Source organism: Oryctolagus cuniculus, chromosome 5 (genome assembly GCF_964237555.1).
Source record: "Oryctolagus cuniculus chromosome 5, mOryCun1.1, whole genome shotgun sequence".
Taxonomy (NCBI): Eukaryota; Metazoa; Chordata; class Mammalia; order Lagomorpha; family Leporidae; genus Oryctolagus; species Oryctolagus cuniculus.
In genome coordinates, this window is record NC_091436.1 from 93,521,210 (window position 1) to 93,538,786 (window position 17,577).

General features: G+C 35.7%; 1 protein-coding gene across 15 annotated transcripts in view; it reads left to right on the forward strand.

The window, feature by feature from the left end:
- The window catches only part of PHIP (pleckstrin homology domain interacting protein), a 164,093-nt gene that overhangs the window by 61,904 nt on the left and 84,612 nt on the right, over window positions 1–17,577 (forward strand). For all 15 annotated transcript variants that reach the window (XR_011388640.1, XR_011388641.1, XR_007922917.2 and 12 more), the window contains 5 exons: window positions 1,132–1,232; window positions 1,328–1,368; window positions 2,095–2,193; window positions 4,431–4,584; window positions 5,025–5,159. Coding sequence is in view for 10 of the 15 variants with exons in the window: in XM_051854539.2 (XP_051710499.1) it covers window positions 1,132–1,232; window positions 1,328–1,368; window positions 2,095–2,193; window positions 4,431–4,584; window positions 5,025–5,159 (530 nt within the window). In the remaining 5 variants the exon portion in view is untranslated. The remainder of the gene's footprint in view (window positions 1–1,131; window positions 1,233–1,327; window positions 1,369–2,094; window positions 2,194–4,430; window positions 4,585–5,024; window positions 5,160–17,577) is intronic.

Sequence of the window (17,577 nt, forward strand, 5' to 3'; positions counted from 1 at the left end):
AAGCAGAGTAGCCAGGACTTACCCCGGATGCTCCATTATGGGATTCCTTTGTTGCAAGTGGTGGTGTAACCTGAAGCACCACAATTGGCCCCAACATCTTTTGGTTTCTTAACTCCCACATTAACAGTGCTAATGCCATGATGACAGTGTTCCTTCTAATAATAACATAAACATAGGCACTGTACATGCATGTGTTGTACTCTGAATTTTTGCCTCTTTCAGAGATAAAATGTTAAAGGTTTGGTGGCTAGGTCATTTAGCACTCATTTAATTATTTCATTTTATATAAGCACTGTTACGTGCTGTGCCAGATAATGGTGTTAAGAAGGGAACAAATGACATACACAAATAATGCAAAATAAAATGTATTGCTACGAAATTATTTGATTTCAGAAGAGTGCAGGCTCATTGTATTGCAAAGTTTGTAATGACAAGTTAGGGCCTTAAAATTTTATGGAATTTTGGCAGATGATAAATGGGCTAAGAGAAGGATTTTAGTAATGTTAAAGGAGACATGTTTTCTAGTGATGACTGATTTTTAACATGGTAAGAATATGTAAACACTTAGTAAAATTATTTTTCTAGGAGAAAGCTTTTCTCCTGTAAATATTGAAAAAAATCCATTGTAGTCAAAGTTATATTAGCTAACTTCTTTTCTTAAATTTCAATTATATGGGGCCAGTCCTGTGGTGTAATTGGAAAAGCCACTGCCTATAGTGCAGACATCCCTTATGGGTATGGGTTTGAGTCCTGGCTGCTCCACTTCCCATCCAGCTCCCTGCTAATGTGACTGGGAAAGCAGTGGCAGATGGCCCAAGTGTTTGGGTCTCTGCCACCCATGTGGGAGACCTCGAAGAAGCTCCTGGTTCTTGACTTCCCTCTGGCCCAGCTTCTGCCGTTGTGGCCATTTGGGGAATGAACCAGTGGATGAAATTCTTGCTCTCGCTCTTTCCCTCTCTCTCTGTAACTCTGCTTTTCAAATAACAAAAAAACAAAAGAAAAACTTAAATGTCACTTGTATATTTAAGATAAATGATTGGTTTTAGAGAGAAATTCTAATATCACTTGAATTTTGTTTAATTTCATATATTTTTGAGGTTATGTTTTATTTATGTGTGTTGTTCTTCATAGGTGGAATGTTTCTGGCTACAGGAAGCACAGATCATATTATTAGGGTTTATTTTTTCGGATCAGGTCAGCCAGAGAAAATATCAGAATTGGAATTTCATACTGTAAGTACTGCTGAATAAATTAGATAAGTATAATTTAAATGAGTTTAATAGTTTATATTTAGCATCCATTTTATTGTTTATCTGTTTGTGTTTAGGACAAAGTTGACAGTATCCAGTTTTCTAACACTAGTAACAGGTAAATACTTACTACATTTGTCTAATTCAATTTTAATATTATGAGATAAAGATGAGTCTAATCTCTACAGTTTTATTTATAAAGTTATATAGGAATTAGTTGCCTGAAATAAATATCTTTACCACTTAAAGCCTTCTTGTGCATGTAAACGTCTTAATTTATAATATTAGTTTACTTGAACACATTTATAATAAGAAATCATTTATGTTTTCCTGTGTATTCTCTATATATTAAAGTATAGAGACGCTTTTGGTAGAGATTGGAAATATATCCGAGTGTAACATTTGAGACAAACCTATTTATTGATAGAAAATGATGATAGTGTGTTAATTTTCTCATGTCTTATTTTACAAAGAAATAAAGCTATTTCTAAACATTTTGAGTAGAACTCGTCAGTTTCTTCTACACTGAGAGGAAAACATTTTTCCATTGGAAGCTATCAATTCTATTTCTAGAGTGGTGAATAACAGCCTTGAATCACATTTGAATGTTATTTTTGAGAAAAGACATGACATTAGAACATTTATGTATAAAATATTAAAAAGCCTACAAAGTTTAAGGAAGTCTTACATTTCTAGAGATTATTTGCAGGAATTATCTGTATTGTATTAGAATGCTGTATAAATAAAGATGAGTGCTGTCTTTTAAAATGAAACTTTGAGAAGAACACGTTTTCATAAAGCATTTGTGGTTTGTCCTTGGGGGACTGTACTCCTTTTAATACAGATTTGTAAGTGGCAGTCGTGATGGGACAGCACGCATTTGGCAGTTTAAAAGAAGAGAATGGAAAAGCATTTTGTTGGATATGGCTACTCGTCCAGCAGGGTAAGAGATAAAATTTGAAATATTACATAGTTATAGATAAGGGGTGAGGAACATCCAGTTTACTGGCTGTGTAAGGCATCTGAAATTGTTTGGTCTGCCCTCTTGATGTAGTCACAGTCAGAACTCAAAATTAAATAAATCTGTATATAATAGCAGGCTAATTTGATTTATTTATTTAAAAGGCAGAGTTACAGAAAGGCAGAGAGAGAGAAAGTGATAGAGAGGGCTTCCATCCACTGATTTACTCCCCACATGGCTGCAATGGCCAGAGTTTGGCCGATCTGAAGCCAGGAGCCAGGAGCTTCTTCTGGGTCTCCCATGCGGGTGCAGGGGCCCAGAGACTTGGGCCATCTTCTACTGTTGTCCCAGGCCATAGCGGAGAGCTGAATTGGAAGTGGAGTAGCCGGGACTTGAACTGGTGCCCATATGGGATGCTGGCACTGCAGGCAGCGGCTTTACCTACTACGCCACAGCACCGGCCCCAGCAGGCTAATTTTTAAACTGATAATTTTGTATGACCTGCACATGATGTTAAAAGTATACAAATAGTCTTTGGCAGAAAAAAGTTTTCTACCCCTGATTTGAAGTATGTAATGTAATAAGGTGGAGTGATTCTTAGTCTGTGAAATCATATCACAACAACTAGAGCTGCTATAGAAGATACAGTGTTGATTTTTACGAAATGATTCCTTAATGGATATAAGACTTGCAGGACCATTGTTGTGGCAGAGGCTTAAGTCACCACCTGTGATGCCAGCATCCGGTACGCGAACTGGTAGATGTCCCGGCTGTTCCTCTTCCAATCCAGCTCCCTGATAATATGTCTGGGCTGGGAAAGCAGTGGAAGATGGACACAAGTACTCGGGTCCTATTACCCACGTGGGAGACACAGAAGCTCCTGGCTTCTGCCTGGCCCAGCTGTGGCCCTTGTGCCATTTGAGGAGTGAACTATAGGATGGAAGATCTGTCTCTCCCTCTCTCTAACTCTGCCTTTCAAATAAATAAATAAATAAATCTTAACAAAAGAAGATAACAACTTGCATTCTAGTTCAGTTTTCTGTTTTTTTTTTTAAGATTTATTTATTTTATCTGAGTGACAGAATGACACAGAGGGATTCTTCTTCCGTCTGCCTGTTCATATCCCAAATGGCTACAATTTGCGGACAAGGCAAAACCAGGAGGTAGTAACTCCATACTGGTCTCCCAGATCGATGGCAGGGGCCCAGCTCTTTAGATCATCTTTTGCTGCCTTCCCAGCCGCATCAGTGGGAAGCTAAATGAGAAAGCAGAGTAGCCGAGGCTTGAACCACGCATTCTGATGTGGAATGCTGACAGCTTAATCCGCTATACCACAATGCTGTCCCCAGTTCATTTTTTTTTTTTTTTAAGATTTATTAATTGTTTATATGAGAGGCAGTTACAGAGAGAGAAAGAGGGAGAGACACACAGAGAGAGGTCTTCTATCCACTCGTTCACTCCCTAAATGGCCACAACAGCTGGAGCTGGGCCAGTCTGAAGCCAGGAGCCAGGAGCTTCTTCCTGGTCTCCCATGTGGGTACAGGAGCCCAGGGACTTGTGCCATCTTTCACTGCTTTCCCAGGCCATCAGCAGGGAGCTGGATCAAGAGAGGAGCAGCTGGGACTTGAACCAGAGCCCATATGGGATGCTGGTGCTGCATGTGGAGGCTTAACCCACTACACCACAGTGCTGGCCCCAGTTCAGTTTTCTTAATAGGATAATAGTATTTGTAAGACAGTTACAACTTCTGATGTTTTTTTCAGAAACCAGAGTATATTAAAATATCCCATCTATCACAGAGGGATAATGTTTTCTATCCAAAGGTTTTCTTCAGCTGAGATAAATTATATTACATATTGTAACTGTTATTTTTATATTATATATTACCATTTTTCTCTACTTGTAGTTAACTCAAATGGATAGGAGGGCAGAGTAGTCAGAACATGATGGAAGAGTAAATGGTGGAGTTGATAGCATAGAGTTCTTACATCTAGATAGTTAGAACAGTAATGTTTACCCAAGGTCATTTGATACTAATAGCTTAGAATAGAATCAGGGATTTCCTGACCCTGTGTAGTGATTTTTGCCATTATTATATGTGGATTCAAATTATTCTCAACTGCTATTAAATAAGTTAAATAATAAGAAAATACATTTTGACTTTTGTCATACTATTTTATAAAGTCATTATAAACAAATACTGCCTCCCTTACTTTCAGTCAAAATCTTCAAGGAATAGAAGATAAAATCACAAAAATGAAAGTAACTATGGTAGCTTGGGATCGACATGACAATACAGTTATAACTGCAGTTAATAACATGACTTTGAAAGTTTGGAATTCTTACACCGGTCAACTAATTCATGTCCTGATGGTGAGAAAGAAAAGATTTATTTTTATTTGATATAACTGAAGCTGGCTATGGAAAGGGATATTTTTATTAAGGGCTTTATAGTCTTTTATGTTAGCTAAAAAGTTGTTTTCTAGAGTAATAAGGCTTTGTGGGTGGTTGTAGTGATTTTAAAATGCATTTAAACAAGTTTGGCTTGCAAATATTTTGTAGATGCTTGCTGTTTTTTGCTGTGTAGGAATGTATTAATAGTATTCTTATGTTTCACTAAATGAATGCAAAACCCTGGACAAAATTAGCTTAGATTCATTATTATATACACATAGATAAATTTGGATGTTTTTGCCAATTTAAATAATTCTTAGAACTTAGTTTCTCAGTTCCTAGGAATGTTGCTATATTGGTGTTTCATTAATTTTTTTATTTTTATATTTAAAATCTGTGACACTTCAAACATATTTCAGGGTCATGAAGATGAGGTATTTGTTCTTGAGCCACACCCATTCGATCCTAGAGTTCTCTTTTCTGCTGGTCACGATGGAAATGTAATAGTGTGGGACCTGGCAAGAGGAGTCAAAATTCGATCTTATTTCAATATGGTAATTATCAGTCATTGTTTTATAGCTGTTAAAGATTTGGGAACTTCTTGAAGGTACTTTGCATATCACAAAGGAAATTCATTTATGACTTGGTTTATACATATTTTGACTTTAGATTTCCATTTGTAAAGAACTAATTTATTCCATACCTGAATTAGAATGCCTATATGTTGTGAAAACTGGTATAGTTGTAGTTTAATAGTGTAGTTTTAATAGTGAGCAGAAGCTCACAAGCATGAAGATATAAGAAAGAGAAGAAAGAAATGTTTGGAAAATAATCAGCACAAATGACAAATAAATATTTATGTTGCATTATTGAATGTCATTGTCAATCCTGTAGTGCAAAGGAATTAGATTCAAATGCATTTCAAAATTAAAGCTGAAGAGTTAGGCATTTCTTGCCTTTGATTATATTATAGTGTATTACTTATTTGAACTTACCTTTTTCTTTTATAGTTTATTTCCCATATAGATTTTACCATATTTTGCAGAGTTTTTGAATTATAGTGATTTAGTCTCGTAGATAATTTGAGCAGTGTTTCCTCTCATTTCTAAACACTGTATAAAATATAAAGGGTTCCTAAAATAAAGCAGTCATATAGTCATATTTTCTAAAAATAGATTTGAATTACCTGTATGTACACATTCAGTAATACATCATAAAATAATAGTTAATAGTGTGTGGTCAAATTTTTTTTGTGAAACAAATTATTTCACAAAATAATCATTCGTGAATAAAATAATGTAAAAAAATTGTATGGAAGTGATCTATTCCTTGATTAATAATCAGAGAAGTTAGTTTTGCATAATAAATAGGAAGATACAGAGAATTTTATAAGTGAAAGAATTAACTTTACCTGTCTTTATGACTGTGCTTAGTGTGTATCAGTAAGAAATCAGGTTTGTAAAATTCTCATCTTTCTATAAATATAATGTTGATTATTTGGGGTGCAATTGTTAATCATGGATGGATTTCCTTTGTGATTATATAGAGAATTTTTAAAAAGAAAATACATAAATATTCTGGTAAGAAGTGTTATTTCTTTCTCTGTCCTTGTATTTCTGATTTGTTTATTTTTGCAACATTCTCTACCTTCAAAGAATCACACCTACAAAAGGGGCATTATTTAGTAATTTCATCTTTTCAAAAGGCATTATTGTATTGATAGAGTGTTTGGAGAGAAACTTTTTTCTCTTAGTTGAATACTGTTTTCACCTTTTAGTTACAAAGGTGAATTTTTCCTCATCAGGTAAGTTGCCACACTAATATTTCACCTTTTTCATAGATATAAAAATCATACCTTGAGTGTTAGATAGTTTGCTTTTAGTGCATTACAGGTTAGTCTATTACAAGTTAGTATTGTAACCAGAAGTAAGAATTCAGCCAAAATATATATTCTTTGAAATTAGCTAAGAAATTATTCTGGAACGGCCTTCAACTTAATGCTTAGTGATAGTTTCAGATGAGAATGTTTTTCTTGTTCTTTATATAAATAAGAAAGAAAACCTGTAAAGGGCGCAAATTATGTTATATTGGGTGTTATCCATAGACTCTTGACACTGTGAGAGAAACAAAACATAAACTAATATAGATACAAATTATATCTTGCATTAAAAACCTTAGGAAAACAGAAAATGAGCTTACCTCACCTTAATTAATTAAAGATATTCTCTTTACTTTTTTGATGCTTTTTAATGATTTGCAAAATGCTTCCATATATATTACCTCATTTTGGTTTCATGAAAACCTTATATAATTAACGTGGGTTTCATTATTTCAGGTTTTATAAATGGAGAAACTGCACATTACAAAGATGAAATCTGTTGCCTAGATTTACCTATGTTTCACACTTATTTTGTGGAAACTTGGACTTATACCCATGATTGTTGCTAATGCATTCTTAATAGTTCATCTAGTTATGGTTTTTTTTTTTATTTTTAGCTTTTCTCAATGTCCTTGCAAACCAAACTTCCAACTCCCAGTGTATGTCCAGGGGATAGTCTTTTACAGTATTAACTCTTGAGTGGATCTGAGATCTTATTGTTAAATTTTATTTTTTTTCCTGTCAGTTTACAAGTTATCTAAATGCCCTACTTCCTTTGCTCTTCATTCTTTTTTTCATTTCATTGCCTGTTTTATCTATGGGCAGGTGAAAGAAAAAAAAAGCATCCAGAATTTCTATTATTGAAAAAAATGGAAATTTTAGGGTGTAGGAGCTTATATTCTTGGTGTCTGCTATTATGTATGAATGAATTTTGGGTACAGTTACAGTTATTTGGCTCTGTATGGCTAATCTAAAATTTTGAATTACTAAGATACCATACAACTTAACATTAGGAATTTAATTTATACTGAGTTTTACTAAGTAATCCCAAGTTCAAGTTAATGTTTTCAGTTTTTCTCTTTTTTTGAATGAACCAAGGAAAGAACCAAAAGAATTATGAATATAAAACAACTTTAGTCTTTTAAGAAAAATGAATTTGTTAACATACATTCCTTTAAACCACATCAGTTATTGTTCATATTTCAGCATATTATGTTATATTAAAAATACTATATGTTTGGCTTTTATCAAAGCATGTAACATATATTAAAAATATTCCTAACTAGTTGAATATAACTCAGGAAGCCTATATTTTTCTAAGCTCTAATTAAATGCTAATAATATAAATTATTATCGGAAATAACTTCAATGTATGTACAATTATCTGGACTGAAGTTGAGGACATGGTAATATTCACTTTCCCTGAAAGAGGTAGGCAGGTTTACAAGTTTACTTATTATAATCTTAAGTGCTCCTAAATATAAATTTTTGTGGCTTTTTTTTTTCATTAAATTATCACACAGTATAACTGATTTTTAACTACATATTCAAATGAATGTGAATTTCTAAAGATAATGAAAAGAGAATTTTTCATATTTCTTAGTGCTTAGACAATTTGGCTATTAGTAGCTAAAAGATACTAGCAGTTGTATTTGAGGACCCCCTGTTAGTAGCTTTCTTCATGTCTCTGGCACTTTTGCTTTGTCTCTCTTGCTCTCTTTTCACTGTAGTCTTAACTGTACTCTGATTATCTCTTTTCATATCTTTCTGTTTTATGTTATTTAAAGCTATAATTTGTTGCCTCCTGTCTGGTTTTGATTTTAATTGAAGATTTCAATATGTCTCTTGTTAGAAAGTGGTTTTACTGAATTTGATTTTTGCTTTACTTTGTTGTCTCATGGGTAAATTTGAAATAACAGTTTTTATTTAATTAAAGGTTTCCTTATTTTTATAATTGTTCTCTTAACCTTTCTTTTACTTAAGAGTTAAAAAAAAAAAATGTTCCAGTGTCCACTAATCCAGAACAATGTATTTCTCCTTGCAACGTCCCAAATGAGCAGAGGCTGCCAATCTACCACTCAGAATTTTTGCACATACATACTTCTGACATTAACATGTTCTCAGTGTGACCTATATTTTAGTTTTAGATAAATGTAGCTGCTCGTATCTAGGAAAGAAAGAAAGAAAAGCTCAAAATAGCTATATCTCATTTCTGTTCTCTTCTGAATGAGAATTTCAAGTTTCTATCTTTATCTCTATCATCCATCTACTGTCATTTAACAATATAATGTCAATATTTATATTGAGTATGTTAAAAGGGCTCCCTGATACTTCTAGTTCTTATTTCAACTTCTTTGGATAAGAATTACCTTCAGTTTTCTTATCAACCTTAATTATTATTTTCTTTCAGCTATCTGGGGTTCTTATAGATACTATCTTATTTTCATCTATGTATATCTTGGTGCAAAAAACATACCATAAAATTGGTTGCCATGAACATGAGTTTGTCATAGTTTTATGTTTGATGGATTACTTTTGTGTAGTAACTTTCACATACTCATGATCCATTATCACAGAAGTGTTTGAGATTTGATAGTTAATAAGGGAAAGTATGTGGTTATACAAGTACAGAATGTACACATGCAGGTGAAGATATTTTGATTGACATATATTTGAGTGATTTTGTGTTAAGCACAAAATATGAGAACCACAAGGAGGGATATAGTCATTTTTAACCAATTCACAGTTAAGTTAGGAAGATAAATGTAAACCTGAAAATATAAATAGTTTCAAATGGTAGCATGACAAATGATGAGGCAATTGTGATATCTAAAAATGTAGGCATTCTGTCAGGGTGGATGTTCAAAGTTTTGTTGACAAGGAAGAATTGAAACTGTATCTTGAAAGTTAAATAGATGTTCAGTAATTTTATAAATGAATGGAACTTTATAACTACAAGGTAAATGTTATACATGTTGTTTAAGTGATTTAGAAAGTTTGTGTGGAGTAGATTTTGCAAATAATGGATGGTAAAACAGAAAGCATAGATTGAGGTGGATTATTAATGGCCTGAAATGATCTCATAAACATAAAGAAGAGTAAATGTAGTGGGGGGTTTGTAAATTATGAGAAAAAATAATTTTATTGCCAGTAGTAGTATTTCATATATAAAATCTGATCAATGTAGACGGAACTGTTTTATCAGTAAGATTATAATAAGAAATTATACAGGTAGGTAGTAGTGAATTTATGAAGTAAGGAAAAAAATATTTTGTGTCATATATTGGGATTGGGCTGTTCCTGGCTGTTTGAAGTGACAAGAAGGAAAGGTTTAATAGTTAAATTCAGAGTATTAGGTCAGTATGTCCTTGACAACAATGTTATTTATTAATGAGAATATGAAACACATGAGGAAAAACTGATTTGTTTTTAATTCATTTGTATATATGTTTATTGTATAAGACTACCTTTGTGGAAATGGCCATTAAGCACTTGGAAATAGAATAGTTGGAAGAGCTAGGAGTAGAGAAAAAGAAATGTTAAGTTGTTCCATACAGAATGATGTTTGCCTCCTCATGGAGATATGGTGATATAGAGGGCAGTGTAGAGGACTTAGAATTAAACTTTGAAATGTACTTAATAATTACAGAATGGGGAAGAGAACACAGTCCCTAGAGAATGTGTTAGGAGGATACCTTGTTAGTATGTTAAAGGAGGAGAAATTAAGTTTTAAGGAAAACTTAATAATATTGCTGTCTACAGAATCAGATAAGAAAATGCTGATAAATTTGAAAATGAGTTACTTATTTTGGTAATATTTTTCCTTTTTTAAAGGTTTATTTATTTATTTGAAAGGCAGAGTTAGGAAGAATGGGAGAGAGAAGGAGGGAGGGAAAAGGAAGAGTGGCAAGGAGAAAGAGAGAGAGAGAGAGAGAGAGAAAGGAAAGAATCTTCCATCAGCTGGCTCACTCACCAAATGGCCACAACATCCAGAGCTGGGCTGATCCGAAGTCAGGAGTCAGGAACTTCTGGGTCTCACATGTGGGTGCAGAGGCCCAAGGACTTGGACTGTCCTCCACTGCTTTTCCCAAGCACATTAGCAGAGAGTGGATAGTAGAGCAGCTGGGACTCAAACTGGTGCCCATGTGGGATGCTAGGGCCACAGGTAGCTGCTATACCACAGTGCCAGCCCTGATATATATGAAAATCTAGAGCTGATTCCTCAGAATCACTTTTATATAATAAATTATTTTAATTTCATACAGTAATTTGATCTATGATTTTGTCAAGCTAGATATAGCAGTTTTTTTATTTAAATTTCCTAATCAGCACTACTTATTTTATAATAATGGCCATCTTAGTTCAGATGAAATAATGTTCTGTAAATTAAATTAATTTTCACTGTTAAAAGAAATGTAGAGTAATGGTCTTTTAGAGGAATTTGACAGTACTTGAATACAGATAGCCTCCCTGATACAGTCTTTGTGTACACAATAATAGTTGTAATAATCAAAAATAACCAACATGTATTTTAAATATAGTCTGTAGTGAGTATCTAATATATACTGTTAAGTTTATTTTCCCTCATGTTATTGAACTCTAATTTGAATGAATGAAGTACTCAGGATAATTTTTAGTATAAGTTTCTTAGGGCACATGTTTAGCGCAGCTATTAAGATGCCTCTAGGGGGAATGCCCGCACCCCCTATGAGAGTGCATAGTTAAAATCCTCATTCCTCTTCTTCTGATCCAGCTTCTTACTAAATTGTACCTGGGAGGAAGCAGATGATGGCTCAAGTACTTGAGTCCCTTTCACCCACATGAGACTTGAATTGATTTCCAAGTTCCTGGCTTTAGCCTTGAATCTTGAACATTTGGGAAGTAAATCAGCAGATAGATCTCTTCTGTTTGTCTCTCTTTCTCACTCTGTCTCATCTTTCTGTCTTTCAACTTAATTGAAAATGAAAAATTATGATTCTTACCTGTTTGGTTTTTGATATTTAAATCTATATAATAAAATTATTAGAGCAAGATATGCATGTTAAATATCCTCCTCTACTCAGTAGTATGCTCAAAAAATGAATAAAATGTAAAAAGTAACCTTGAGCATAGAATTGAAATAATTGTATAACAGGATAATTCTGCCTAAAATAGCATGTTTATTTAAACTTACATGCTTTGGAGGTTTTGTAGAAGTATACACATATTATTTTCTACAGTAGATTTATATTCCTCATAATTGAAAATACTTTAGATCCTATGATTTTATTCTGTATTCTAGAGCTTTTACTATATTTCATTTCTAGATTTGTTAGTAGGTTCTTTAGCAAACATTCTGAATATCAGATGGTAGAATTTTGGAACAGAGTTGAAATCTAGTGATCATTTCAGTTATCTTCATAATTCCACAGGGAGATTAGGGGATTTGTTCATTACTCAAGGCAAGATCTTTGGAACTCATTCCTGCCTTTTATTATTCAACTTTCTACTTCACAAAAATTGTGGTAGAAGTTGTATTTGGTATCCTCCCCCTCAGAATATGTACTAGAATACTTTTTTTTTAAAAGATTTTATTTATTTATTTGAGAGGTAGAGTTAAAGACAGCGAGAAGGAGAGAGAAAGGTCTTCTATCCACTGGTTTACTCCCCAAATGGCCGTAACAGCTGGAGCTGCGCCGATCCTAAGCCAGGAGCCAGGAGCTTTTTCGAGTCTCCCTTGCTGGTACAGGGGCTCAAGGACTTGAGCCATCTTTCACTGCTTTCCTAGGCCATAGCAGAGAGCTGGATTGGAAGAAAAGTATCCGGGACTAGAACCAGTACCCATATGGGATGCCGGCGCTGCAGGTAGAGGATTAACTTGCTGTACCGCAGCGCTGGCCCCACCAGCATACTTATTAAGTATAATAATTTGATCATAAACAAAGCACATACAAGTTTTTTGTTTGCTTTTTTAAAAAATTCATTATGAATCTCTAAATTCCTGACTGGCACTGTGGTGCAGCATATTAAGCCGCCACCTGCAGAGTTGCCATCCCATGTGGACACCCATTCAAATCCCAGCTGCTTCACTTCTGATTCAGCTTCCTGCTAATGCTCTTGGGAAAGCAGCAGCAGATGAGTCCAAATCCTTAACCCACATATGAGACCTGATGAAGTTCCTTGCTCCTGGCTTCAGCCTGGCCCAGTCCTAACTGTTGTGGCCATTTGGGGAGTGAACCAGCAGATGGAAATCTCTTTCTCTCTGTGTCTCTCTTTCTCTATCTCTGCAACTCTGCTTTTCAAGTAAATGAATAAATCCTTACCAAAAAAACACTCTAATATTTAAAAAAAATTTGTTTTTTTTTGTTTTGTTTTTTTTTTTTTTTTTTTTGACAGGCAGTGTGGACAGTGAGAGAGAGAGAGACAGAGAGAAAGCTCTTCCTTTGCGGTTGGTTCACCCTCCAATGGCCGCCGCGGCCAGCGTGCTGTGGCCGGCGCACCGCGCTGATCCGATGGCAGGAGCCAGGTACTTCTCCTGGTCTCCCATGGGGTGCAGGGCCCAAGCACTTGGGCCATCCTCCACTGCACTCCCTGGCCACAGCAGAGATCTGGCCTGGAAGAGGGACAACCGGGACAGAGTCCGGTGCCCCGACCGGGACTAGAACCCGGTGTGCTGGTGCCGCAAGGCGGAGGATTAGCCTAGTGAGCCGTGGCGCCGGCTATACTCTAATATTTTTTAGAACTTAAGCAGTATCAAAATTTTCTATTAAGAGAGTCATTATTTTAACTTATCTCCTTTAGAAAAACAAAATATTGAAATTGCTGAATTATGTTTATTTATTTTAACTTCTATTGAAATTTTTGTTGTTATTATTTAGTATGTGTGAGTTTTATTAAGTGGTCTTTATTTACACATGTCCCAAAATATGTATAATAAGCTCCCTTGATTTTCTTAGAATAGTTCTTTTAAAATATACTTATTTTGAAAATTTATCATTACTTATTAATGTCTCAGCATAAACTATAACAGTATTAAATTTTATGTTGACTTATTCTCTTGTTACATAGTACATTTAATTTTATAATAGCCCCATATGCCTTTCATGTAGATACAGTGGATATTTTCTTTTTTTTTTTTAATTTATTTTTATTTTTATTTTTTTGACAGAGTGGACAGTGAGAGAGAGAGAGAGACAGAGAGAAAGGTCTTCCTTTTGCCGTTGGTTCACCCTCCAATGGCCGCCGTGGCCGGCGTGCTGCGGCCGGCGCACCGTGCTGATCCGATGGCAGGAGCCAGGTACTTATCCTGGTCTCCCATGGGGTGCAGGGCCCAAGCACTTGGGCCATCCTCTACTGCACTCCCTGGCCACAGCAGAGAGCTGGCCTGGAAGAGGGGCAACCGGGACAGAATCCGGCGCCCCTACCGGGACTAGAACCCGGTGTGCTGGTGCCGCAAGGCGGAGGATTAGCCTAGTGAGTTGCGGCGCCGGCCCAGTGGATATTTTCTTAATTTTGATTTTCAAAGAAAAGATTCATTGCCTTCTGGATACACATGTGTATTCAAAAAGTGCCTTTATTGGCTGGTGCCGTGGCTCACCTGGCTAATCCTCCGCCTGCTGGCACCCTCCCGGTTGGGGTGTTGGTTCTGTCCCAGTTGCTCCTCTTCCAGTCCAGCTCTCTGCTGTGGCCCAGGAAGCCAGTGGAGGATGGCCCAGATCCTTGTGCCCTGCACCCGCTTGGGAGACCAGGAGGAACCTGGCTCCTGGCCTCGGATCAGCACAGTGTGCCAGCCGCAGCGGCCATTTGGGGGGTAAACCAACGGAAGGAAGACCTTTCTGTCTGTCTCTCTCACTGTCTAACTCCGTAACTCCGTCTGTCAAAAAAAAAAAAAAAAAAAAAGTGCCTTCATTATTAAATTTTTCCTTTGAAAATTCTTCCTTATAAATACTTTTACTCTGGTTTTAAAAAGTGAAATCCTTTGCAAACAATTACTTAACTTTCTTTTCTGGTTGGCTTAATTAACCATAGAATACATATTTTTTTTCTTAAATTTATTTATTCATTTGAGTGATAGAGGTCTTCCATTCCCTAGTTCACTGCCCAGATGGCTGCAACGGCTGGAGCTGTGCTGATCCGAAGCCAGGAGCCAGGTGCTTCCTCCCGGTCTCCCATGTGGGTGCAGAGCCCCATAGCAGAGAGCTGGATTGAAGTGGAGCAGCTGGGACTTGAACCGGTGCCCATATCGATTTTGGCACTGCAGGTTGCGGCTTTGTCACAGCTCCAGCCCCCATCATTTTTTTTTTTAAGTTTATTTGAAAGAGTTACAGAAGGCAGAGGCAGAGAGGGAAGTCTTCTATCTGCTCATCTATTCCCCAAATGGCTGCTACCTCTGGACCTGCGCCGATCTGAAGCCAGGATCTAGAAGCTTCCTCTGGGTCTCCCACACAGGTGAAAGGGCCCAAGGACTTTGGCTATTTTCTGCTGCTTTCCCAGGCCATACCAGAGAGCTGGTTGGGAATAGGAGCAGCTGGGACACAGACTGGTGCCTGCTATCCACAGCGCCTGCCCTGCGTACATAATTTTTTTAAAGTAGATTATTTTTGTTATAAAAGGAAAGTCAAATATTTTCTATTTGGAAAGCCCTGTCTTTGTTTTATGGGTATAGGTGTTTGTTAACTGAGGAGCCATTAATAAAGATAAACTTGATTTTTTTTTAACTAGTAATGTTATAGACACCTTTTTAATTGGTTCATAAGTTGATTCTTTTAATGCCTTGTTTTGTTTTCAAGATTTATTTATCTGAGAGGCAGTGTTACAGATACAGGGGGAGGCAGAGACGTCTTTTCATCTAATCTTCCCCAATTTGCCACAATGGCCAGAGTTGAGCTGATCAGAAGCCAGGAGCTTCTTCTGGGTCTCCCATGTGGTGGTAAGGGCCCAAGTGCTTGGGTCATCTTCCACTGCTTTCCCTAGCTATTAGCAGGGAGCTAGATCATAAGTGGAGCAATTGGCATTTAAATCAACACGCATATGTGATGTCAGCACCACAGTCGAAGATGTAACCTCATACAGCACAGCACTGTCCCCCTTTTAATCCCTTTTTTAATGAACAATGATTAATCCAAATAATGTACTATTTGTTTTTTCTGATGTGACTTCAGTAGACTGTCGTTTTCTTCATATTATGGTTGCTTTGGAGTCAAACAAATGTATTAGACCAAGAAAATTAGTATCATATGCCATATGCACAATGCAAAGTGTTATATAAGGTGCATAATGGTCTTAAAAGTGATTACTATTTTTCCTTTGCATTTTAAAAGCTTACTAGGTTCAAACTTTTACAAAATATTCTGTCAGAGCTGTACAACTGTGATGTGACAACATTGGTAGATAGCCTGGGCATGTGGTTGATTAGTCCTCCCCTACCCAAGAAGAAGTTGAAAAAAGGTTGCCTCAATATCACATGAAGGATATGTTCATGAACATCTGTCCGATTTCCTTTGGCATCACTAAGTTGGACTATTTTTGAGTCTTTTTATCTATACTACTCTATAGTTCTAGAAACATTCATTGTAGTTTATTTATAATGTAGTAGCTTTTTTCTCTTGTAATTTTGAGTGAACCTAGATAAATAGATCAGTTAACAAAATGTGGCTAAATTTTGAATTTATTAAAATCTTGTTTCGGGGTAAATTTCATTTTATGGTTACTTAGAACAGGTCATGTCACTTTTTTTATTTGCCTGTTAAAACATTGAAAAAGACTTGAATCCTGAGAGCTCTACTTGTAGGCTTTCATTTGAGGCACGTGCTAAGCTATATGGCTATTTAAGGCCTGTGCTAATCTGGAGAAACAATTCTGTTCTTTCCGGGCTTTGAATTGTTTTAAAGTAGATTTGAATCAGTCGTCTTCCTTTGTTGTCCTACCATCTTCCCACTCTCTTCAAAGGTAGGAAATAATTCTGTTTCATTTTATGATTTACTTTCTTGCTTTATGATAAATTTTTGTATGTAATTAGACATTAGTTTTCTTTAATATGATTACATTTTAAGGAAAATTATTCTTTTCTAATATTGTCACCATCTGAAACAGCATTAATAAAGTTCCATTGTATTCATTTCTTCTTTTCAAGAAGCCAAAGGAAAAGGCTACTTTTCTTTTTGAGGAGGTCTTGTTAGTGGTATTAACTACTTCCTGGGCAGAGCTCTTCATTTTATGCTGGTATTTTCTCTTTTGTCCAAACAATAAAGCTTTGAGAAAACGGCTGTTCTTCTGAAAGTTAGGTCATTCCTGGATTTGGTGAACTGTATCTCCTTCTTTATACTTGATTTTTAATAAGAAATAAAATTAGCACTTTTCTCTTTTCTAAGCATTTCTTAGGATATTACTAATAAAACTCACTTTGTTCTAGATCAGTGGATACCGGAACAGAAAGGAGGTATTTCTTACCTGATAATGTGTGTGTGTTCCGATTCTGCTAATCCAGAATTCCAATCACATCTGTTAAAAATCATCCTTAGTTGTTATTTGTTAGGGAGTCAACTCCCTATTTTAGTTATTTCTGAAATTCAGTCCTTAGATGTGCTTTAGATAGGGTAGAATTTTTACCTCTTTCAGAACACTGCTAAAGAAGTTTTCAACTGGAACATAGTATGAAGAAGCACTGAGAGCAAAAATTCAGAGTGGTGATTGGCCACCTCTGTTTGATTGACAGGTTGCAGGGAGAAACCCATTCGTTCTGGATTAATGGAACTGGAAAACAGAAAACAGTTATCAGGTAAAAAAACCCTTTTCTTTAACCTTTGAAATTCATCATTGAAAATATGAGTCAGACCACCAGGGAATATTACCAAAAGGAATAAAACTTAGTGTCTTATGAGCAGTAATCTTTGGCTACTACTTTGAAAAGTTACCAAAAAAATCACTATAGTTGTTAGATGTTGTCAGCCTTTGCAGAATGGGTATGATTGAATGGAGATAAATGGAATGTGAAGTGCAGTCCTGTTTTAAATCTGGGTTAAAAACTTGAAGCAGATTTCTTTGGGGTTGGGAGGAGATTGGTATTCTTTTATTGCCTGAATTGTGTTTGGTCCATTAATAAATAAAGTACTTTG